Raw genomic sequence first — 24,859 nt, forward strand, 5'->3', positions numbered from 1 at the left:
TTAAAGCTTTGCTCACTAATGTTGCAGCACAGCAGTTAAGTATTGGTGTACCTGTCGAAACCAAGTGAAAGCAGGGTAATAAAGATCAGCCGACCTGTGGCGGTGGCTGAGGGTAACCGAGGGCAGACAGGTATGTCCTGAACCAATCACAACACATGGTTCTTTCCTTCATTACATAAAATGTTCACCCGAACTATACCAGACAAAAGTCTCGAACACCGCTCTCTTTCCTGACCTTGTAGAAAAATCAAGGCAGTGTATTTTGTTTTGAATGTACTCTGATTGTTACACATGGAATAAACTTCCTGTCTGCCATGTTTGATCAGACGGGTCCAGCAGCTGATCCACGTCTGTGGCAGTTTCTGTTTATCGTGTAGAAACACGGACACGTATTCTTGAACACGTAGTTGAACTTCTTCACACTGAGCAACAATAAAGATGAGCTCGTGAAGGAAGCAGACTAGAAACCCTCCTGTGGGACTGCAGTGACCTCAGCGGACACCACAGACACCCTCCTGAACCTGTGCTGCGACTGGGTCCTGCTCAAAGGTGCTGGAAGTACAAAAGAAGGCAGAATTCTTCCACACCTCCTGCAAAACGCCCCGCCCTCTCAGACCTCCCAGCAGAGCAGGTAACCTGGGACAGGTGCCGCCGGTCTCGCTTGCAATCTTTATTTGTCGGCTGTCTGGATGCGTTTTGAGCACGATGCCGCTTGAAGGCGTTCAGTTTGTGTCGCTGTTGTTGTGACAGCCGCTCCTCCGTCTTTCATCACCTTGAACTGATCTGAAAGCAGCCCTCGCAAACGGGACGTGATGCTAACGAGGAGCGTCAGCGAGGAGCGGCCCATGTGAAAATAACACACGTGATGTGACAGCAGCATCCCTTTGATCAGCCTGTCCTCGGGGAGAACACTGCTTGGCCTGCTGGGAATCGTAGTAGGACACAACGGAGACCAGAGCGCTAATTATCATCAATCACAGATGCAAGTGAGGTGGGTAACAGGGGAGACGTTTCAAACGGGGGGGGGGCGTTTCTAATGGGTTGTGACATGTGGCACCGACGATCTTTGACCCAGGTCTGTGCGAACACGGCATGAATGTTTAATGATGCTTTAAGCTAACCGGACTGTGAGGCTGACTCACCCGGTGGAAGCAGTCCATCTCCTTCAGCCTCTGCTGAACCAGTCCAACCAGCACCTCCTCCGAAAGCTCCTAAACACGCAAAACAACAGGTCACGTGACCTCTCAGGTGGACACGGGCATCAGGATGATGCACAGAATGAACAAACAGGCTCTAGACAGGAGGGCCAGGAAGGGGTCGGGCGGTCTGGTCACAAAGTGACGACACTGAGGTCAGACTTCATCACACCGCTCAGAGTCTGAGGGTGGCGGGGGCACGCACTGACGTCAGAGCAGCCAACAGTGAAAAATCACATGATCAGATACAGACATCAGGAAAAAGCAGGTGTACCTGCTCGGCGTGCACGCTCAGCTCTGATCGGTACTGCAGTAAACTGTCTTCGGTCACGTGAACAGCTCTCAGGTCGGCGCTCAGCTTTTTGGCCTGAAAAAAACAAAACAAAAAAACATAAGACGACGAAGAAGAAGAAACATAAACAAGCATGCGGGGGTCAGCTGAAGGTTTCCCACACTCACTTGAACTCACCACGGTGTGTTTGCCGACAGCAGGAGGTCCCAGCACGATGACCCTGGGGACTGACACAGATCAGACGTCAGAAAACAAGCTGGTCACATAACCTGCAGTCTGACTGTTTCCTGCTGCAGATGCTCGCCAAAGATCACCACCGATAGGAGACATGAAACGCCTTACTGTCCTTAAACACAACACGCTGCATTCAAAGTCTCATGGACACATGACCACATTGATATTTCAGAAGAGCGTTGAGAGCGACGTCAGAACAAAGAACCACGACCTATCATTAGCGGTTTGTGCTGATGTTTCTGGAGTCAGAGCGCCCCCTGGGGGCGGCAGCATGTTTCTGCCTCGGCTGTGCTTCGGTCCTCCTCCTGGCTGTCCTGCAGCTTGTTCTGAGTCACATGCAGTTCACACACTTCTTTGACTTTATGATGTCAAATGTATTTGTTAGTTTGTGCTTATTTAAGCTTTTTACTGCTCATTGTGTAGCTGACGTCAGAGAACCTCGTGTGTTTGTGTCTTCATCATGACTTCGCGTTGCCGCTGTTTCCGGTGCTGAACTCTAATCCTAACTGAACAACGGTTCAGGACTGACACTAAACATTTCAGATGTGCATAAAAGTATCTGTAAAACGTGGTGTCTGATGAGCGCCATAGTTACGTCTCGTTTTTAATAACGTCAGAATAAATTCCTGACTCAAAGCTTTACAGGTGTGCGAGCGTTTCGTTGGATTTTCCAGATAAAGCGCAAACGTCCTGTACGTGTTCCTGTGATAAAAATGATGAATTAAGGCTGAGATCATTTTAAGGCTTTATATTCTGTCCGGTCTGTGTTTAAAGACAATTTTAAAGGATTGCTTTAAGTGATGCTAACAAATAAAAACCATCAGGGACACGACGGCATCCTCACCATCATCGCTGCTCCTCTGCAGCAGCCCAATCAGGTAGCAGATCGGATCATCAGGCTGATCGATCACCAGACTGCACAGCATGCTCTGAAACACACACACAGTGAGTGTAGAGCAGCTTCACGCGTGGGAAACCTGCAGCTGCACCTTTACCTGCACCAGCTGGGAAACGTTGTGTTTGTCGGCATAGACGAACATCTGAGGAGGAATCCTCAGAGGCCTCACCGTCTCATCCATCAGGAAGGCCCTGAAAGCACCACCAGGTCCACCACACACGGATCAAACACTGATATTCTGTCCCGACTGCCCTGAACGCAGCACACAGTACCAACTCCTGTACTCAGGGCTGTCACCTGAATACACAACATACACTAAACACACAACTCTTCAAACATTTTCTGAAAACGATAAAACATGAACGTTTTAACGGTCAACCTGATTTTATCTTTTAAAAAGCTGACGTCCGCTTTCAGAGCTCCACTTCCGGCCTCTCACCTGTCCAAACACCTCTCACCGTTTCCCGGGAATTTTCTGTTGGCTGCTGAAGCGCGGGAAACATTAACAAACGTCTCGTGCTCAGACGTATCCGGTAAAATCCGAACTTTGGCACAAAAACGACGTTAAAACCGAAAATAACGACAACACCAAAACCCTTCCCGCCGCTTCGCTCTCAGCGCTACGACGCGTTGGCCGGTTGCTAGGGAACGACGTCATCACTGCCCGTGCAGGGCAAACGGTGCAACGTTCACGAGGGGACGTTTCTTGAACGGTTATCTAAGGACGATCGATCGGGACCCGACTGACGTCAGAAAAGTCTCATTTCCGCACGTTTGGCGCATTTTTACACCTGAGCCAGAACCTGGAGAAAATACGTCAGTGAGGAAAACATCAGGTTAGTTTTCCCTAGTGTCAAACATTCAGATTAAAATACCCCTTCCGGATAATCACCCCCAAATTACATATAAAAATAATATAAAACAAAGATTAGTAATAAATGTCATATTCATGGTGTCAAATATTAATAAGAGAATACATTTAGAAACAAACTTCACAAATTTCCTTAAAATAATGTTAGTTTTCAAATATATTTTAAAATGTGTGGAAAATCTTTTTAGACAAAGAGAATTGAAAAGTGTGACGACTTTAACAAAGAACGCACAAACAGACGTTTACATCTTTATTTCTGTCAGTGTTTCAGGAGCACGTCCATAATGAAAACAATCATCAGTCGCAGCGTTTAATTTGGCATGAAGCACTTTTTGGCTTAAAGAGGAAAATCAGCTAACACACAGACTGTAGATAAAAGACGGACAAAGGCACATCACCGACTCTGAAGCTTCAGCGTTAGAGTTTCAGCCGCGTCACTTTCTTGTTTCCAAAGGCCATTTTTGGACAAGATGGTGAAGAAAAAAAAAAAAGGATCAAATCCTGGAATTTGATTGTGTATAGGAATTTCTTTTACTTGTGTATTAATCACATTATTTTATTGTATAATGCCTTGGTGCCACTGGATTTTAACATGTCTGACACCCATACTGTAAGAAGGAAAGGAAGAGTCTTTTGTCTCTTCGAGGACTCTGGGAGGTAGCAAGGGAGTGTGAACCTTAAGGTGTGAAACAGCTGTACTGCCTTTTGTTCCTGGAGAAGGTATTTAACTGAGAGCCATGCTAGGCTCAGAGAGACTCTGCTGACCTGCCCCGCGGTCATGCAGGCTCTCCACAAGCTTGGTTTTCTGTTCTGTGTGTGTGTTGATTAAAGAATGTTAGCTACCGCTCACCGCTCATCTGCAGGCTTTATTTCAGTGTGTGAATGTGTGCGTGAATGGGTGGATGACTGGATGTGTAAAGCGCTTTGGGGTCCTTAGGGACTAGTAAAGCGCTATACAAATACAGGCCATTTACCATTTGCCATGTAATGGAAAACTTCCACAACAAAATGGCGACGACGATGGGATGGTCCGTGTGGTAGCTGAACAACGGTTCCGTGGACGGGCTGATCACCCCTGAGGAAAAAGGTACCTTTGTCCTATCAGCTGCTGAAGCGAAGGAAATGGAGGAGTCACGGAGCCTTGTGTTTTAGCCACCACCGAGACCATCAACTTTGAGGGGACTCCTGCAGATGGGTGAGTGATAGCTAACTTGTATACAGTCATGGAGAGTTTTGTCTGGCCGAGGGGGGAACGCTGGCTGACCCCGGAGTTCGAGTCTCCGGAGGAAAAATCCTGGCGGTTTGAGGCCCCAGGCTTGTGTTGGGAACGGCCCATCACAAGGACATTGGCTCGAGCGCGCTGTTGGGGAGAAGCCGGCCCAGACCTGTGTTCGGTCCAAGTACGCCACAGGAACGGCGGTTCGGGTACACTGTTGGGAATCATTTCTGCGTACTACAGTGCGTGAAATGACGGTATTTTAGCACTTTTCTGCTGGGAAGGGAAGAAGGCCATTGCAGAGGACACTCTGAATGTAAAGGGAAACTGGATCCAGTAAAGCGGCAGGCCTTCCACCAGGCGGCCAGGGACAAAACTCAGTGTGTGACTGTATGGTAAGAACTGGGTAAATGTGTGGTGTGTAAGATTGCAGAGAATGGTTGTGTGGGAAAAGTTGATGTGTGTGTAAAAACAGTGAAAAATGGGGTTCAAAATGTTGAAAATGGGGAACAAAAAACAAGAAAAGAAAAAAAAAGAGAGGAGTGTAGAAATGTGTGTAAAAGTTTCCAAAAGTTGAATCTGTTCATCTGGACGTAGCGTTTTGTGGGAGAAACGTTTCGTCACTCATCCAAGTGACTTCTTCAGTCTCAGCTGACTGCAGGTTTCCCCAAACCTTATAAACAGTACATTTGCATAATGACTGAAACCAGCCCACTGAAGGAACAATGGGCTGGGAGGTCAGTTCCTTAATCATAATTATGCAAATTCCCATGACCATTGATCAACAATCACTGACCAAAACCCACTGATCAAAGAACACTGATCAATGGCCATGAGTCCCATTCACAGAGAGTTGGGGAATGGCTGCAATCACAGCATTGTAAGATGGTGACAGATGTACCCTTAGGCCCCCTCCTCGATTCAGAGATGGTCTTTCCCTTTTCACGTAAATGGCCTCCTTGACTCCGCGCTCAAACCAGCGTTCCTCCCTGTCCAGGATGTGTACATCCTCATCATTGAAAGAGTGTCCACTGGCCTGTAGGTGTAAATAGACTGCAGAGTCCTGGCCTGATGAGGTTGCTCTTCTGTGTTGTGCCATCCGCTTCGCTAGAGGTTGTTTGGTTTCCCCGATGTATAAATCCTGGCAATCCTCCTGGCACTTAACAGCGTACACTATGTTACTCTGTTTGTGTCGGGGGACCCGATCCTTGGGGTGGACCAGTTTTTGGCGCAGCGTGTTTTGGGGTTTAAAAGCCACAGAGACGCGGTGTTTAGAAAAAATGCGTCTCAACTGCTCCGATACTCCTGACACATATGGGATCACTACAGGTTTTCGCCTGGGCAGCGGTTGTCCTTCTCTCCTGGATCGGCTGGAGCTTTCTTTAGGTGCCTTCCCAGCTTTGACAAAAGTCCAGCTGGGATAACCACATTTACTCAGGGCCTGATGAACAGATTCAACTTTTGGAGATTTACTTTCCTGGATGATTGAGAATGCATCAAGACGTGTGTAAAAGTTGTTTCCAACTAGCGGAAGAAGGTGGTACTGCAGGCCACCAGCTCCGCTAGGGTGGACACACACAAAATTTCTTTTTTACCAGAACTGTTGATAAAAATAAGCAATAAAAATAGGAAGAGGGTTTGGTGATTTTCAATGTAGAACAACTACAATCTCTCTGGGTTTTTAAGAACGGGGAGTTTCAGAACTAGAGAGGGGAGACGTGTTGTTTTAAGTAATGAGAACAATGATCAACATGTCTCAGTGTGTCACTTGCAGGTGAAGAGCAGACCCGGATCAATTTTCCACGTGCAGCAGTTGGAAGAAAATTATAGGTTAACATCATTAGAAACACTCAAGCCAAGTTTTGGCTGAATTATTTTACAGCTTAACTTCCATGTGTTTGTCACCCTGAGAACACAAGCTCCAAGAATCTCTCCCTGAAGACAAGAAATGCAGTTCCAGAACAACGAGATGGATATCAAGAGCTCACAGCAGTGTCCTGAGCAGTGAAGAAAAGGTCCAGCAGCAACAGCAGCTGTGCAAGACAGCGACAGCAAGGAGAAAAATGGCATCATCATGACTGGATGGATGGATGTGCATTTCGAACGAGCTGCAGCTTCACTGTGTGTGAATGGACTTTTGAAAAGACTGCCTGAGTTGGACATTTGCCACTTTTGGAGCAAAATGGCAAAATGAGACAGTGGAAAACAGGAAAAAGCTGAAAGACAACTGACTCTCACTGGACTGCTGCAAGGGGGGAGAGATGAGATGAGACCACAGTGGAAGGAGCAAGGGAGGACATGGCTGTTTTAGTGTGGGAATGAAATTTGGGTTTAGGAAACTGGGAAGAAAAAACGACTGCCTTGCGTGGAGAATTGAAAAGTGTCTGGAGCACCGCAAAGAGGAGATGAGTGGAGACTAATAGATTATTGAGTTTGTGGTTTCTGATGTGTGGGGGAGGTCTTATCATGGCACACATCTGGTTACATGGGGGGAAAACAAAACTCATTATCTAATAGAATATTGTTGTGTGAGGTGTGTGACTGGTGGATGAAAGTTTGGGAGATTTACTGATGCATTTTCTTTTGGTACCACTTTGAACCTGCCAATTAGTTTTGTTTGGATCTATCATTCTGAGAGAGTATGCTTAGACAACTTCTAAAAAGAGGCCTTCATATTGTTTTGATTTTTAACAGTGCACTGAGATTTTTGTTTGGCAATTTCCTCGTTTTCAAGCAGGCCTGCAAGATCAGGATCGAAAGCGCTACACAACATGTTGAACAATCGCAAGTGAGCTTCTCCCCAAAAAATTAAAATGGGCTCGGGAGAAAGCCACTTATTTGGGACAATCAGAAAACAAGTCCCTGCCAAAAAGGATTCAGCGAGGTAATCCAGTCTAAATTCTTTTTCTTTTTTTGAAATGACGTCATTGCTGGCAGTAGAAACTTATTGCGTCACGAGAGGTTCTACTGTCAGCAAATAAAAAATGGGGACTGACTGGACTGACAAAAGCTTTCACTGACTTGACACCAGTATGCAAGATTGCACCTCCACCTTGACTTGACAAAAGGGTGGATGTATGTATGTTTTTTTTTTTTTTTTTTACAGGAGCAGAAAGGTGACAGCAACAGGTTGCATGAGCTTTTGGGCCGTGCTGAAACCTCTTAATTTCCACTTTCTGTGTCTTTGAATTTACCAGCGGTGTGTTATTCATGACCTTGTATTGTTTACAGTGCAGAGGTCACTGTGAGAAAGTGTGCATACAGATGCGCTGCGCTAACATCTAATTTTTTCCACAGCAGAGGGTTAATCATATGATCCAATCACATGATTTACAGCAGGACACACCACTGGCTAATGTTTTACCTTTTCTTAAGTCAGGGCCTGGAGTGAAACTACTCCAGGGTAGAAGCCCTGGGAATTTTTAAGAGACAATGCACACCATTATTGGGCATGTCTAATTGTGCTAAGCTGACAAGAGGGTTTTCCGGGGAGCTTTCATTTTTAAATTTCAGGGACCGTGACATGAGGGATATGGAAGGATTGACTGAGGTGCAGATACAGACCATGACCAGGAGAGAAGGCTTCACCAGGACCAGTGAGAGCAGGGACCATCTGCAGGACAGCTGACAAACGACAGTGGGCTGCACCACTGGGCTTCCAAAGGATTGTCACGAGATTTTGAACAGCAAAATCTTAAAATAAAATGAAAGAGTTTCGCCGTTGACGTTGAGGAAGACAACTAAGGTGTACGACGTGCTCTGCCTTAAATCTACAGCTGCGTTGGAACAGAAATCGAGGGATGAAGAGAGCGTGCCAAGCTCCAAAAGTGACAGCACAGAGGAAGATCAGCGTTGGAATTATGACTCTGTAAATGGCACAGACACCTGGAGCCATGACTGTGACTGGGAATGACCACCTAATGCTGCTTCACTTTGCCATGCAACGTACTTTGACACTCTGGAGAAGACCTTTCCTCTGTATCATTGTTGTTGCCATTTGCATGTGAGAGCTTAGATTGTGGGGAGGATTAAAGATGAACAAAGGTGTGAACCTTAAGGTGTGAAACAGCTGTACTGCCTTTTGTTCCTGTGGAAGGTATTTAACTGAGAGCCATGCTAGGCTCAGTGAGACTCTGCTGACCCTGCCCCGCGGTCATGCAGGCTCTCCACAAGCTTGGTTTTCTGTTCTTTGTGTGTTTGGATTAAAGAATGTTAGCTACCGCTCACCGCTCGTCTGCAGGCTTTATTTAATGGAAAACTTCCACAACAATTGGCTGACGCAGGCGGCTGTAGCTGGTAGCTATCTGCGAGGCTTCACCTCAGCTAACTGGAGTCCCTGAACTTGACTCCTTTTATTATAACTATGGATTACTACTATGGCTGAGATTATGGCGGCACTAGCAGACCGCCCAACAGACCACTCCCATCAGCACTGGATAGGAGCGACTGTCCTTTTGATTGGATGCTACTTATTAGAGGGCATTTTTGTTTGTGGATGCTAGCCAGGCTAGCTGTAGATTTAGTTCCCCTAATAAATAACAATCGTTACTGAAAGTTTGCTGATCTTGGATCAGCCTGCTTATTGCCTTATCATTATTATCTTTATTGCTCTTTTCCAGAGTGAGGGCGGAGCCCCAAGGACCCCCCCTATTGAGTTTCAGGTAACTGAACACAGGTGAACAAACTCGTTGGCGGTCTCCGCCCACCTCCTCCTCCCTCAGATGTCGGGCAGTGTCTCGTCGTAGTCCATGATGCTCAGTTCGTGTCTCCTCTGTTGGACGGTGAGTGTCAGGTCTACGGGGGCCACGACGGGGTCTGCGGCTCGGCTCAGCGGCTCAGTCTGAGGACTTCCTACAAGGAGTGTGGCCTCCTCCACCTCCTGACCGAGTGGAGGGCTTGCTGGCTGGATATTCACCTCCTCCTCCTCCTCCTCCTTCCCCCCGACCTCCGCCTCCTGGTTCTGATCTGTGGGTCTGAACAGCTGTCGGGCTCGTTGCTCCAGGAAGGAGCCGACAGCCAGCGGGGAGTCGATGGGGGAGAGTGAGAGGGACACGGGGGAGGTGGAAAGGACCTCCACTGCTCCGTTCATGATCCCAACAGCAGAAGAAGACGGGGGGAGGGACTTTTGGCTTCCCTGAGCATCAGGTAAGGCTCCGCCGTCGGATCTGGAGGACAGTATGACACGGAAAGGCAAACATTTATCAACAAAGCACACATGGAGAATAAAAGCACAGACATTCGTCCTGCTTCTGCCTGTCTCATTAAATCATTTTGGACATCTCTGTGGGATCGAGGCGTCCTTGGACGATGGCCCTGTTTACCTGCTGATGTCCCGCGGCTCACCGTCTGGGTGAGCCCCGCCTCCCGCGATCTGACCGTACAGCTGAAGCATCTCGGTCTGCAGCGCCTGAGTAACTCTCCTCAGAGCAGCACAGCGGCTCTCCGATGCCGACAGCTCCGCCCTGAAAGCGACAGACGCAGTCTGAGCCCGACGCTTCCCGTGTGGAGAGTTCCAGAAGGTGAAGCTGGACTAACCTGTTCTGGTTCTTGGTGTCCTCCAGCAGTTTTTTCTGGCTCAGGATCAGCTGGTCTTTCCTGGCCAGCTGGCTCTCCAGCTCAGTGATCCTGTGATTGGCTGCTTCCAGCTTCTGTCTCTGCTGGACATCGTTGTCCTTCAGCCTCAGGAACTCCTTACCCACGCTGCACTGCAGCATGGACGCCTCCTGACACACAGCAGAGTACATTTAGAACAGCGCACACTCTGTTCATCATAGTGACCACATGTGTCGCACTGCATTACCCAAAAGGGTCAGCAGAGGGCGTGTGTTGTTGAGAGAGTCAACTCCCCGACTTACGTCTGAGGAAGCGTAAAAGGAGTGCTATAACTCTGTACGTGCTTTTAGTGAACCGTCTTAAATAATAAACAAAAATATAATCAAAATATATGTTGAAGGAGAAACAGAGTCTGAGTAATGATTGTGATGTGCTGACCTCGGCAGGTTAGCGTGGAAGGGAAAACGTGTCTCACTGAAACGATGAGAAACACACAGTCGTAGTTTAGATGTGATTCTGCTGAAAGCTCATCAGATCCTGAAGCTCTGCATGCAGTGGCATGTCTGTGCTTTATCACCCACTCGACTCGTTCTCCGCTACAGTCGAGTAGCACCTAACGTGCGTGAGGTCGTCATAGCAACGTGGCCAAAGGGAAAACGTGTTTTTACAAATCTGAGTTAAAAACAGATCCTGTTGAAGTGAATACTGACGTGACGGCGATAACGATGAGTCATGTTCAGGTACGACGTAGAAAACAAGAAAATGTGATTTTAATGTTTGAGCTTTAGTCACAGAGAGAGATGCAGCAGGATGTGACATCACAGAGAGGGAGGAGAGAGAGGAGGAGCCATGTGGGTGAATGAGGATGAAGGAGCGCTTGGTCTTTGAACACTGTGGACCAACAAACTGGATTTATTTATTTGTCTGTTTCTCATTCTTGCCGTGTTACAACTTCCAAGGATTTGGAGTTTATCTACACCAAGGGTCTCAAACTCGTGGCCCGAGGGCCACTCACGGCTCACGTCACCCCTACTTGCGGCCCGTACATGATGTGAAGAAATATAATGCAGTTTGGCCAGAGGGCAGGAACATGCTGAGGCCGTTAGTCACGTGTACACGTACAGGGAGTGCAGAATTATTAGGCAAGTTGTATTTTTGAGGAATAATTTTATTATTGAACAACAACCATGTTCTAAATGAACCCAAAAAACTCATTAATATCAAAGCTGAATGTTTTTGGAAGTAGTTTTTAGTTTGTTTTTAGTTTTAGCTATTTTAGGGGGATATCTGTGTGTGCAGGTGACTATTACTGTGCATAATTATTAGGCAACTTAACAAAAAACAAATATATACCCATTTCAATGATTTATTTTTACCAGTGAAACCAATCTAACATCTCCACATTCACAAATATACATTTCTGACATTCAAAAACAAAAACAAAACAAAAACAAATCAGCGACCAATATAGCCACCTTTCTTTGCAAGGACACTCAAAAGCCTGCCATCCATGGATTCTGTCAGTGTTTTGATCTGTTCACCATCAACATTGCGTGCAGCAGCAACCACAGCCTCCCAGACACTGTTCAGAGAGGTGTACTGTTTTCCCTCCTTGTAAATCTCACATTTGATGATGGACCACAGGTTCTCAATGGGGTTCAGATCAGGTGAACAAGGAGGCCATGTCATTAGTTTTTCTTCTTTTATACCCTTTCTTGCCAGCCACGCTGTGGAGTACTTGGACGCGTGTGATGGAGCATTGTCCTGCATGAAAATCATGTTTTTCTTGAAGGATGCAGACTTCTTCCTGTACCGCTGCTTGAAGAAGGTGTCTTCCAGAAACTGGCAGTAGGACTGGGAGTTGAGCTTGACTCCATCCTCAACCTGAAAAGGCCCCACAAGCTCATCTTTGATGATACCAGCCCAAACCAGTACTCCACCTCCACCTTGCTGGCGTCTGAGTGGGACTGGAGCTCTCTGCCCTTTACCAATCCAGCCACGGGCCCATCCATCTGGCCCATCAAGACTCACTCTCATTTCATCAGTCCATAAAACCTTAGAAAAATCAGTCTTGAGATATTTCTTGGCCCAGTCTTGACGTTTCAGCTTGTGTGTCTTGTTCAGTGGTGGTCGTCTTTCAGCCTTTCTTACCTTGGCCATGTCTCTGAGTATTGCACACCTTGTGCTTTTGGGCACTCCAGTGATGTTGCAGCTCTGAAATATGGCCAAACTGGTGGCAAGTGGCATCTTGGCAGCTGCACGCTTGACTTTTCTCAGTTCATGGGCAGTTATTTTGCGCCTTGGTTTTTCCACACGCTTCTTGCGACCCTGTTGACTATTTTGAATGAAACGCTTGATTGTTCGATGATCACGCTTCAGAAGCTTTGCAGTTTTAAGACTGCTGCATCCCTCTGCAAGATATCTCACTATTTTTGACTTTTCTGAGCCTGTCAAGTCCTTCTTTTGACCCATTTTGCCAAAGGAAAGGAAGTTGCCTAATAATTATGCACACCTGATATAGGGTGTTGATGTCATTAGACCACACCCCTTCTCATTACAGAGATGCACATCACCTAATATGCTTAATTGGTAGTAGGCTTTCGAGCCTATACAGCTTGGAGTAAGACAACATGCATGAAGAGGATGATGTGGACAAAATACTCATTTGCCTAATAATTCTGCACTCCCTGTATGTCTGCTCTATGATTTAGTTACATACGAACACAACGACAGCAGAGTGCTGCCACGTGTGGGACAGACACAGAGGAGCCATGTGTTTGTTTGGTCGTTCAGTGAAAGGCTTCAGGTAGTTAAGTTATACAAGCACAGTCATCTTATACAAGTTTGAAATTTAAAAAACAAATAAAACATTTTCAGAAATATTTGAGACGACAGCAGTGGCCCTCAGCTCGTTTATGTTTGAGGCCCCTGATCTACACTGAACAGAGATACATGCCGAGGAGAGCCATCCTCTCCTTCAACCTCCTGAAGTCAAGATATAAATGACTACATATAATTTAACTTGTGGTAAATTGACAGTGTAAATTATGGACATTCACTTTCTAACAACCGAGAATAGAATAGAATAGAACAGAATAGCCTTTTATTATCATTGCACATGTACAATGAAACTGTGGGCGCTCCACAACAACTGTGCCTGAATAAAATATAAAAAGTAAGGAATAAACGGCTAACAGGAGAAATCTGTTGGCACAGATTGGAGAAGAAAATACTTGCAAAGTGTTTAGAGAAGACTGAACAGTCCATGTGTGAGTGATGTCATAGCAACACACAGGCAAAAACCTGTGTGTTGCTATGACATCACTCAAAGGGCTCTCACAGGTTAAACTGGGCCACTACACTTTAACCCAGTTAGTTACCAGGTACACCGGTTTAAAGGACAGCTGCTGATAACAGCTGCAGCTGAAGGGATTTGGGATTGACCAGCGAGCCTTCAGAGAGAGCATGAAGCTGACTGAAGCTGGATGAAGCTGGTGTGCGGGTCTTACCGTGCAGCGCTGTGTCTCTCCACCCTCCAGCTGTTGCTGCAGAGCTTTGTTGGTCTCTCCGAGCAGGACCAGCTGCTGGTTCAGCAGGAACATCTGTTGATGCAGCTGCTCACTGCTGCACAGCTGGAAACACACAGACACACAAACATCTGTAGAACAGGACTGAGTGGGAGCAGCTGCATCAGGACTTCAGCGGTTTTTACTGTTTTTGAGCCACAGATTGACGAAACATGTCTGCCTGCTTTCACTGTGGGCTCGTCCTCCTTCATTATTCAGAAACAGAAAAACTGGCTCTGTCTCCAGTTTCTCTGCTGCTGGTTTAAACTGAAACAGTCTGAACACACACAGACTCGTTACAGACTCGACAGATCTATGAGTGTCTGACAGGAAGTGAAACCCCTCTGACCCACATATCTGCCTCCTCTCGCTGTGTATTTAGTCGTCATGGACGGTAATGCTGCGAGTCCACACACAGAGAGAAGCAGCCGGGCGCCGTGCTCCTTCAACGATTCGACTAATCGGGACTCTCCTCACCTTGAGTGACAGCTGGGTCAGCTGGTGCTCAGCATTATACGCCCTGTAATTGGCTTTCTGAAGCTCCGCCTCCAGATCCTGCAGTCCACTCTGGCACTCCTGCAGCTCACCCTGCAACAGCCAATCAGAGCACAGGATGTGAAGCTCTTTGCTGATGGTGTGTGTGTGTGTGTGTGTGTGTGTGTGTGTGTGTGTGTGTGTGTGTGTGTGTGTGTGTGAGACCTGCAGTCTCTGGCTCTCTCTCTGCTCATCTCGTTGCAACTGCAGCAGATGTGCGATGTGTGTGTGCAGCTGCTCGCTGCGTGTGTGTGTCTCGCGCTGCAGCTCCGAGTATCGACGCTGCTCCTCGTCCAGACTCGCCCTCAGACTCCGGATCTCCTCGTCCTGAACGCCGAGCTGAGACTTCTGTGACCAGCAGCGTGATGGAGGAGAGAAAACATGAGAGGAGGGGCTACGTGGGTGGTGTTCAGCATCATTATGAGGTTGACGTGTGCGTTACCATGGCAGCGCTCTGCTCCTCCAGCGCTGTGGTGTTGATGACCCTCCGCAACAGCCGGCGGTTTCGGATGGCATGCTGTTGCCGCTTGAAGCGCTCGTACTGGAGCTGAGCGTGGACGAGCAGCAGCTGATTGGTCAGAGACTGAAGCTCCTCCTCCTGGGTGGAGCCTGACACACACACACACACACACACGCACACGCACGCACACGCGCACACACACAGTTCTAATGTGCTGATGCAAACCCGGCAGCTTCACGCCGCAGCTCGTCTGAGGGTCATTAAACGAGCTGGGCGTGGTCAGCACGGCGAATACGAGAGAACTGGAGCACTGCGTCCCACAGCTGCCAAGAACCAGAACCAGCGTGGATCCCGCCGCAAACCGCTTCCTCATCAGCCTCAAGACGTGAAAACTGAACCCGAGAACACCAGCCGGCTAAATCAAACCTGAACGCAGATTCAGGACGGCGCCCGCAAACAGCAGCGAAACAAATGTGACGACGAGCTGAAACAGCGGCGCGGGTTCTGGAGCTTGTCAGCTCCACACAGTGAACCAATAAACTGCTGCTTACAGCTTCATTTGCATATGAGGTTAATGAGAGTGATGAGGCGAGTGTTCAGGTACCTTTGCTTTTCATGCTCTGCTGTTTACCTCCAAAGTGACTCCGATCCACCGACTTACTCCCGGCTGATAACCTGTGAACACCACAGAAGAAGAAAGAGGTGACGCAGGTTAGCACGTTTTACACAACATCAGACGGGTCTCTGATGACACGTGTGCAGATGTTTCAAATCTAAGGACACGGTTTCATCGACGGACTTGATATCGACGATGGCTGCACCTCGCTCCATCGATCAGCGAGTCCTCAAAGAAGCAGCGGGAATACTCGCTTCGTGTTTAATGTCTCGTTTTGTCGCCTCACCCCGACCGGCCTGTCCTCCCTCAGCCTGGCTGTGCTCCAGGTTTCTTCCTGTTAAAAGGACTTTTGTCTTCCCACTATCGCCAAAGCGCTCGCTCAGTGGGGGTTTCTGCGTTACAATATAAAGCTAGGCGACTCACACCTTTGATGTGATACTGATTGGTGTGTTTTGGGCGTGAGGCGCCATTCTCCCTGATAATGCCCTCTGATAACGTCCTGCGGCTCACCTCCTGCTGAGGCAATCATGGGCGTCGTTTCCACGGGCGATCAGCTGGTCCAAAACCTTCAGAGGGGAGACAGAGGTCACCTCCTCCTCTCTGTTCTCCCTCTGTGGTCCTCCCCCCTTCTTCTCCAGCACCTCCTGCAGGACACAGCACGTTACTGAGCACGCTCACAAAAACCACCTGTGGCTCGGTCCACCTGACCTTACCTGGGTCGTCTTCCCAACGAACAGCATGGCCGCCCGGGGCAGAGCGAGCTCAAACAGCGGGTCATACGGAGAGCTGGGGCTGTAGTCCGAGAGGGCGGAGCCTGGCTCTTCAAATCTGGGGTGAGGAGTGGTGAAGGAGGGAGGCAGGGGGACACCTGAAGCCTGAGTGGGGGTGGAGGTGAGGAGGCGGGGCAAAGGCTGCTGGGACTCGTCTTTAACATCTGGAGACAAAGAGAAAATGAAGAAACAGCTGCAGTGACATCACCGAGATCGATCAGCTGATCAGCTCACCTTCTCTGTTGTTGTTAACGAGGTCACTCAGGCCTCGCTCCTCCCCCTCAGTGATTGGCTGACAGGTTGACCCCTCCCCATCTTTGACCGTCCTCACCTGCAGCGAGACAAAGCAAAACTCTTCCTGCTGCCCCTTCACAATAAAAGCATCCCAGTTAACTCCCAGTTGTTTAACTGAAGTCTTTAACTCACCTGGCTGCAGTCGGGGTCCTTAGTGGGAGGAGCCTCAAGAATGGAGGCTGATGAAGGCAATTTCTCACCTGTGTCCACACGCGTGCACACACACACACACACACACCATTATTATTAATACACACACACACACACACACACACCATTATTATTAATACACACACACAGATATGTGAGGTCACCTGAGATGGAGGTGCTCCTGCTCAGTGGGTGGGTGGAGCCTAAAGCAGTGCGTTCAGAAGGGGGTGTGGACAAACCACAGTGTATGGTGGGGCTCCATGTGACGTCGTCAGGCTGCACACAAACAGGAAGTGTTAGTGCTTGCTCATCTGCCGCACAGATTAGACAGACAGGTGACTTACCTGCGTGCAGGTGGCGGTCGGGTTCAGCTGAGGCACACATCTGGATCCCGAAGGACAGACTGAACTTCCTGTCAGCAAACACAAACACTTAAATAAAAACACAAATAAAAAACATCCGTTTCCTTCTGGTTTCACTTTGACCTTTGACTTCTGTTACAAACTGCACAGGAGGTCACATGATCTCACACTGCTGTTACTCACCTGAGCTGCTGACAGCATCTGTGACCGGAGGACTGCAGGTGAGGTCCAGGTGAGGGAGGACAGTCAGGGGGAGAGGTGTGATCAAAGAGGAGGACGAGCAGTAAACGTCCTCCTCGCACGAAGACTCCAGAGGATCCAGGGACACTCTGGAGCACTCGATCACAATGTCATGGACTTCGTAACACCTCCACCTGAGTGGGAGGAGGGGAGTGTCAGTCTGAGCTCAGCAGGGAGCAGCTCGCTAACTCCAGCTGCTTCTGCTCACTAACAGCTTCAAATAAAATTGCCCAGTAAAGGTGTCCCACAGGGCTCAGTGCTGGGCCCATTACGACACCAGCAGTCTGAGGTTTGGACACAGCTTCTCATTTGATGACTGTTTACATTGTAGATTCTGACTGAAGGCATCAAACATGTGGAATTATGTAGTAAACCCAAACTGTGAAGTAACTCCAAACATGTTTTATATCCACCCTGTGCTTTGATTCCTCTCATTCTCTCCATGAGCTTCGTGAGGTCGTCTCCTGAAATAGTTTCCAACAGTCTTGAAGGAGTTCCCAGAGATGCTGAGCACTTGTTGGTCCTTTGCCTTCACTCTGCGCTCCATCTCATCCCAAACCATCCCCACTGGGTTTAGGTCAGGTGACTGTGGAGGCCAGGCCTCCATCACTCTCCTTCTTGGTCACAGAGCCCTCACACAGCCTGGAGGTGTGTTTGGGCTCATTGTCCTGTTGGAGAATAAATGATGGGACGGCATGTTGATGCAGGATGCTGTGGTAGCCATGCTGGGTCAGTGTGCCTTCAGTTTGGAATAAATCTCCAACAGTGTCACCAGCAAAGCCCCCCCACACCATCAAACCTCCTCCTCCATGCTTCACAGTGGGAATCATGTAGAGACCATCGTTCACCTTTTCTGCCCAAAGACACAGCAGGTGGAACCAAAGATCTCAGATGTGGACTCATCAGACCAAAGCACAGATGGTCTGATGTCCACTCGTTGTGTTTCTTGGCCCAAACAAATCTCTTCTACTTGTTGCTTTTCCTTAGTCGTGGTTTCTCAGCAGCTGTTTGACCATAAAGGCCTGATTCACACAGTCTGCTCTGAACATGCAGAGATGTGTCTGCTACTGGAGCTCTGTGTGGCATCTATCTGGGCTCTAATCTGAGCTGCTGCTACATAATCCCAGATGTCTTCAGTTTGTAGCTACAATGTAGAAAGTAGTACAAATAAAGAAAGCCCATTAAATGAGAAGGTGTGTCCAAACTTCTGACTGGCAGTGCAGATTATGACGATGACACTTCTTCTATGTTACTGACTAAAATCTAACCCAACTTGGCCTCTGGTGACCCGGACCCTCCTGTTTCATTTGCACCAGTCTGAAACTTAAATCAATGGTCAAATGCTCTCGGTCACGTTGCAGTTCATACTTTACTCTGATTGGACAGCAGAGGTCATTTTTTACTCATGCTGTGCTTCAGGTCGCGTCTCAGAGGACACACTGTCAGTTTGGATACTGACGTTCATGGTAGTGACGAGCGCCACTCTCAAGCGATATGCTCTCTTTACCTCGCTTTTGTTTATTATTTATAGACCTTTCGATTGGTCGCAGTCGTCTTTACTTTCCTGTTTCTACAGAAACATTTTACGAGTTTTTCCACTCTGAGTAGTAATCGCCATGTTGTATTTTGTTAGTTAACGGTGGTCAGTTTACTGCCACCTTCTGGCAGTAAGTGTATATTACATCCTAGCAGACAGCGGTGAAGAGAAAACATATTTCAAACAGAAAACAGTCAAAGTATTCTTTTCATTTTAAATGTTTGGAGTTAGAGACGTCAGAGTCACGATACCCAACTGAATGCAAGGATAAGAAAACCAAACAAAAACATGCAGTTCATGGGTAACTAGGCTACACTGCCTTTCTTATCAGTGTGAGAGGGCGGAGCTATCACAGCAGGTACACTAGTTGTCGTGTCACACGCGTAGCTTCTGCGTCTGAGCGACCTCCTTCGTCTTCATGATAGGAGACTTGTAGCTGCACGCTGCCCTCTTCACTTCCTGAAGAACTGCAGGATCAGAGTTTTGGAATCTCCCAACATAGAATATCTGAAAAATCCTGGCGATCCTTAATCTTCGGATGGATGCTAAAGAAGTCCCACAAGCTTTCATTCTAGGCCCATCGTTATCTAATCTGTGTATTTAGCTGTGTTATGTGTATTTCTATCCTCTCGTATATTACTGATCAAACTTGGCTGACCTCCCTCAGACTAACAGCTGCTGCAGACGTCCCTGTTTTTTAAAGCTGGTTACAAACTTAGAGATGAAATGTGTTGCTGTAAGGCCACGTCGTGTGTGTGCCTGTGTTGTGTTATTTGAACCTGCTGACAGATCAGAGCGCATCACTTCCTGTCATTAGCTGGGATCGAGTGGCGGGCTTCGTCGTTCGGATAAAGGAAAGTTTGATCTCGAGCTCCGGTAAACACGCCTCTGTGCGATGTGAACTCAGCTCGATAGGATACTTTAAGAAAACTCAATCTGATGCTATTTTGTTTCTTTATTGTTGATTTGCATTCGATTGAGCTCAGTGCTGGTTTCATTCTGTCAAAGGACCTGCTGACCTGGTTCAGCAGGCTCAGGTGTGGTTTCTGTCTCCAAGCTGGACTCACCTGGACGGGTCCAGTTCGTAGTCCTGAGTGCCTGTAATGAGCTCTGGGTGAACCCGGACGTGTTCCAACATCGGCTGACGGGACAGGACAGAGTGTGAGGTGAAACTGAGGGAACACCTGCGGTCATCACATCAGTGCCGCCCCCTGCAGGTGTGCACTCACCTTGATCACCTCCTGGAAGGTGTCCAGGTTCTCCTTCATGCTGTAGTGCAGCCGCAGGTAGGAGATGAAGCTACAGGGGAACATCCCATACAGGCGGTGGAACAGCGAGTACGTACCGGCATGGAGGTGCACCAGGTGGGCCACGGGCTCATGACCTGCACGAGCCAATCAGAAAACATCTTAACAACCACTCAGAGAAGCAGACTGACCAATCAGAAAGCATAAGGAGCTGCTTCCTGCAGCGCCCCCTGCTGTGTGAGTGTGTTACCTGGGTTTCTGCAGCTGCGGGATGCAAGGCGCCCAAACACGTCGAAGAAGTCGTTGATGTGCTGCTTCCCAGCCTGAGGAATCATGGGTAACAGAGTGACCAGGACCAAGACTCCCGTGATAAGCACGACCACATCGCTGTCCGTCTGAAAAACAGGAAGTGGAATTCTGAGGTTACAGCAGCAGGAATCTGGGGCCCGTTCTTCGTACCTCGCTTACTACATCCAAGATCAAATGACACATCCAAGATCAAATCATCGCGCTAACTTTGAGCTCGCTAATCCGGTTCTCCGAACACACCTGTTGTTGACGATTAGTATAGCTGGATGAAGTAATCTGAGATCACTGGGTGGCTTAAAAGGGGCTACGCATCGATAGTAGAAACATTGATCGGCAACCCTGTGATTGGTCGGCGAAAATGTCGAAGGAGTGCGCTCAGTATTTCACGGCAGCAGACCAAGAACTCTTGATTGAGGGATATCAGGAGTTTCAGAGTTTAATTAAAACGCAGGGGAACACTGCAAAGGCTGCAAAAGCAAGGAGAGAGGGCTGGCAGAAAGCTGCTGACAAATTAAACTCATAAGTGATCCATGATATTACATTATATCATGTGATATTATATTATACCACATTATATTATATTACATCATATCCTCTTTCACATTAGAGCCACAACAGGACCCACTAGAACATGGGAAAAAGTAAAAGTGAAATATAAGAATATTCCACAGAATGGTAATATTTATCACTTATATTGCTTTTAGTCTATGACAAGAGACCCTGGAATAATCTGTTTGTTTGTTTATAACAGCAACCAAGAAAAGGGCAGAGCAAATAAAGACAGGTGGTGGTCCTGCACCCCCTCGTCACACCCCTTTTTGTACTGTGACATTTATTGACATTGTGGGTTTTTTTGTGTGTAGTTTGACATAACACTCCATCACTTTTACCTGTTCCCATGCAAGGGGTGACTGAAGCATGCACAGTAAGTCGGGAGTAAGTATATACAGTACAGTAAGTATATACACACATATATATATATATATATATACACATATATACACACACATGTATATATATATACACACACATATATATATATATATATATATATATATATATATATATATATATATATATATATATATATATATATATATATATATATACATATACATATACATATATATATATATAGAGAGAGAGAGAGAGAGAGACAGAGAGAGAGAGAGAGCGGAAGAAAGTAAATAACACCCTCACGGGAGAATCGATATCTCTCTATGAGCACACCGTCGCGCTGAGCTAAAGGATCCCGTCTATCCCGCAATATACGCTAAATTCTGTAAACTCTCCTTATCAATCTTGCACCTTCCTTGCTCGCATACAAACGGACAGGACATGGCTGCGACAGACTTCCCAAATCCACCTTCGCTTTTATAGCCGTGGTCTCTCATCTTGATTGCACGTAGTAATTTACTATTACTACTCTAAAATATGAATTACATCTGACATGATCTACTACATGTAACAGAATGATTAATAGTACATTTCCCTTTTTTTCGGAAATGACCTGTATGTATCTGTATGAAATCAATGAAAGAATCAAATACATTATCTTTAGTTACATTGATAATAATTATTTATGGTAAAACAGTGGCGAAATATCGCTCTTGCTTTCATATAACTGCAGCGGACAAACCTGAGTGGCCGCGATCTAATCCTGTTTACATAAAGTAAACCTGCTCCCGAGCAGGTTTACGCTTACGGATCTGTTGCTATGACAGCAAGTCCCAGATGAGCTTCGGAGAACCGAACGATCCAAGATCACGCGAAATCGTCAACATTCAAATCCGGCTAACTTTCTTAGCGAGGTACGAAGAACGGGCCCCAGACCTGTGAGGAGGTCACGTGATCGACATCATGACAGAATCTGAATGTGCAGGAGGACAGGTGTTTCTCAGGTGTGTGCGTGTGTGTGTTACCTTGAGGCAGCGCAGCAGTGAGAGCAGCAGCGGCGAGCGGCTGATGTGATGAACCCACGGCAGCTGTTTCCTGATCATGTGACCCAGCAGGGTGAGGGCGCCCAGCCTGGTCCCGGATCGACTCACAGACTCGTTGAGCTTCTCCAGTAGCACCTAGTGGGCGGGGCCAACAGGTGTTAGAGTCACAAAGAGAGTGTAAAGAACAGGAGATCTGCGAGCAGGCGGGGCTCACTTTGTGATGCGGCTCCCTGATGGAGGAGAGGAGGAGCAGGGCCTGAGAAGATGACGAGTCCAGGTAGTACTCCACCACAGAGGAGAGGACAGCGCCCCCTTTGTCTGAGAGGAGAAACATGCATGCTGGGAGCTCTGCACTGATTGGCCGTCACAAGTGATGTCAGACTGAGTTGATAAGGTTGTTTTGCTGGACGTCAGCAAAACTGCAGCTTCGTGATTGGTTCACGTGGTGAGCGCGTCACAGAGATGCAGACCTGCGTCATTCAGTCGTGCTGCATAGGTGAACTCACCTGTACTCAGCTGCTGGTTGACTGCGGCTCTCACTCGCTCCGCCTCCTGCAGCTCTGAACTGTCCAGTGAGAGCAGGAGCTCGCTGATGCTCGCCTGCTCCCTGGACATCGCGGACACCTGCAACACGGCCAGACAGTGAACGCATCATAACACAGGCCAGACAGCTGAACGTCACGTGAGGTCACGTTGACGTCATCGTGTTCAGTTCTCTGTGACAGAGGAACAAAATCAATAATCGATGATTATCTGCTGCCGCTTTTTCTGTCCCCACACAGTAATCAATGTGTGCTGGCCTAACACTGCGCAACCTTGGACCTCACGCCTGTTGTGTAACAGCTGCTGTCACGTCACTGCTAGCCCTCCGTTAGCAGCTGATGCTAATCTAACATGCTAACAAGCAGCGTAGCGGCCGCATGCCAGCGGCCCGGGACCCGACCCCGAGGAGGAGCCTCCGGCCGGGATACGGAGCGCAGACAGCCGCTCACACCGGACAAAGAGCCGCAGAGACGGTTACCTTCAGACCTGCTGATCCCAGCACGGAGCAGCCATCTTCAGCTACAGCAGGACCCGCCCACCGCGGTGACACGAGCCTCAGCAGCCAATCACACACAAGAGGCGTTCAGAGCCACCCGTCAGGATGGGAAAAAGGATTTGTCATTATTATTATTATTATTATCATCATCATTATTATTATTGTTTTTGTTGTTGTTGTTGTTGTTGTTATACTTTTGTGTGGATACAAACAAACAGCTGTGTGGTCTTTTTCTTGGTTCAGAATGGTTTTTTCTTAGCTTGTGTTTTTTTTTATGTCAGTGTTTTCACTGATTTTATGAAACTACTTTTCTTTTGGCCTTTTCTTCTTTGTGTTCGTGATGTTTTTCCCCAGTAGACGGGTTATAAGTATAGAGATGTCTTTGTAAACCTTGTTATTTCTCTGGTGTTGAAAATGTTTTGGACAGTGTTAATGTCAACACTTCACCGAGTTCTTTTGATTCCTCAGAGGCATCCGATGGAAGACAACACACTGCTCAGTAGACCATTTAACACTTTATTTCTCTTTCACATTACGTCTAGAAGGGAGATGCGTCCTGCATGACACGCTGCTGCGGATCTCAAAATGGTGGTGTTGGTGTGCCCCTGACAGTTTTATTACAGAAGCTCTCTCATTCTAGTCTAAACAACAGTGTCTCAGTAACTTTCCACTAGTGACGGTCTCCTCTTATCTACATTTTTCCCAAGCAAGCGTGAGCGAGAGTCTGCAGCTTTCTACTCCCCAAGGACACACGGTCTCATGCCTTTATTTTTCAGGGCTGTGTCAGCTTAATACTACTCTATATAACTTTATAACACTTATTAATAAAAAGCATAGCATTATTGAGGCACTGAAACATTATTTATTCCCAACAACAGTGTCTTTTACACAATCACTATACACACTGTACATGTATGCAGCACTACCTCTGCACCACACTCTAACAGTATTTTTACTCATCTGTGTTTATTTATTCCACTCTTGTTTTATAAACATACATTTTCTTTATTTACATAAGTCAGTGCTGACGGGCTCTGAGCCTCAGGATTTCATTGCAGCAGCAATTTGCCATTGTTAGCTGTAATGACAAATAAAAAGGAAGCCTTCTTCTTGTTAAGGTCTGAGGTGGACAAAGGTATTTGTATTTAAATGTATGCCTCAGCTGAGAGTCTGGATGTTCCCTTTGGTCTTTGGAGGCTCCGAGGCTGACTCCTCCGGACCGCGCTGTGTTTGATTCTTTGTTATTCTTGCGTCAGATGAAAGAACAGGAAGGAACGTCTGCTGCTGATCGTCCTGCTGTGAAGCAAACGAGCTGACGAGTTAGGTTTAGGTTTAGGGTTAGGCATTCATTTTTAATGGTTAGGGTTAGGGTTAGGGTAAGGGGCTAGGGAAACCATTATGTCAATGAAGGTCCTCACTAGGATAGCTGAACGGGGTTGTGTGTGTGTGAGTGTGTGTGTCTCTCTGCGACCATCAGAGTGTGAGTGTTAGAGTGAAAGCACACAAACAAGAGTGTGAGTGCTCAGTTGGGTCCA

At 47.4% G+C, this 24,859-nt stretch overlaps 2 protein-coding genes across 11 annotated transcripts in view; both read right to left on the reverse strand.

Annotated features, from left to right (window-relative positions):
• The window catches only part of ak8 (adenylate kinase 8), an 18,788-nt gene extending 14,651 nt beyond the window's left edge, over nt 1–4,137 (reverse strand). For 4 of the 8 annotated variants that reach the window (XR_003213311.1, XR_003213310.1, XM_019346765.2 and 1 more), the window contains exons 1-6: nt 3,060–4,137; nt 2,718–2,811; nt 2,567–2,651; nt 1,666–1,715; nt 1,471–1,563; nt 1,143–1,211 (exon numbers count right to left, since the gene is read on the reverse strand). Coding sequence is in view for 6 of the 8 variants with exons in the window: in XM_019346765.2 (XP_019202310.1) it covers nt 1,143–1,211; nt 1,471–1,563; nt 1,666–1,715; nt 2,567–2,651; nt 2,718–2,801 (381 nt within the window). In the remaining 2 variants the exon portion in view is untranslated. Of the gene's footprint in view, nt 1–1,142; nt 1,212–1,470; nt 1,564–1,665; nt 1,716–2,566; nt 2,652–2,717; nt 2,918–2,999 lie in introns of all 8 variants that reach the window. The other 4 variants (XM_019346766.2, XM_019346764.2, XM_019346763.2 and 1 more) reach the window with 4 other exon arrangements.
• A 3,654-nt stretch (nt 4,138–7,791) lies between these two features.
• On the reverse strand, nt 7,792–24,754 carry tsc1a (TSC complex subunit 1a). Of its 3 annotated transcripts, none has more exons than XM_005460110.4 (22): nt 23,307–24,754; nt 22,792–22,909; nt 22,500–22,603; nt 22,268–22,420; nt 20,287–20,431; nt 20,019–20,173; nt 19,857–19,930; nt 17,196–17,386; nt 16,995–17,062; nt 16,815–16,926; nt 16,633–16,700; nt 16,441–16,537; nt 16,150–16,370; nt 15,947–16,080; nt 15,452–15,495; nt 14,803–14,969; nt 14,526–14,708; nt 14,304–14,414; nt 13,770–13,892; nt 10,243–10,430; nt 10,029–10,169; nt 7,792–9,872 (listed from the first exon to the last, which is right to left on the reverse strand). In XM_005460110.4, the coding sequence occupies exons 2-22, from the start codon at nt 22,898–22,900 to the stop codon at nt 9,425–9,427; spliced, it is 3,036 nt and encodes a 1,011-aa protein (XP_005460167.1). In that variant the 5' UTR covers nt 22,901–22,909; nt 23,307–24,754; the 3' UTR covers nt 7,792–9,424. The 3 variants fall into 3 exon arrangements, with proteins under 3 accessions (XP_005460167.1, XP_005460166.1, XP_019202307.1); XM_005460109.4 differs by having other exon boundaries at nt 15,425–15,495; nt 23,307–24,753; XM_019346762.2 differs by having other exon boundaries at nt 15,425–15,495; nt 22,792–23,001; nt 23,307–24,753.
• Nucleotides 24,755–24,859: the final 105 nt, after the last annotated feature.

This window comes from Oreochromis niloticus, linkage group LG12 (genome assembly GCF_001858045.2).
Source record: "Oreochromis niloticus isolate F11D_XX linkage group LG12, O_niloticus_UMD_NMBU, whole genome shotgun sequence".
Lineage (NCBI taxonomy): Eukaryota > Metazoa > Chordata > Actinopteri > Cichliformes > Cichlidae > Oreochromis > Oreochromis niloticus.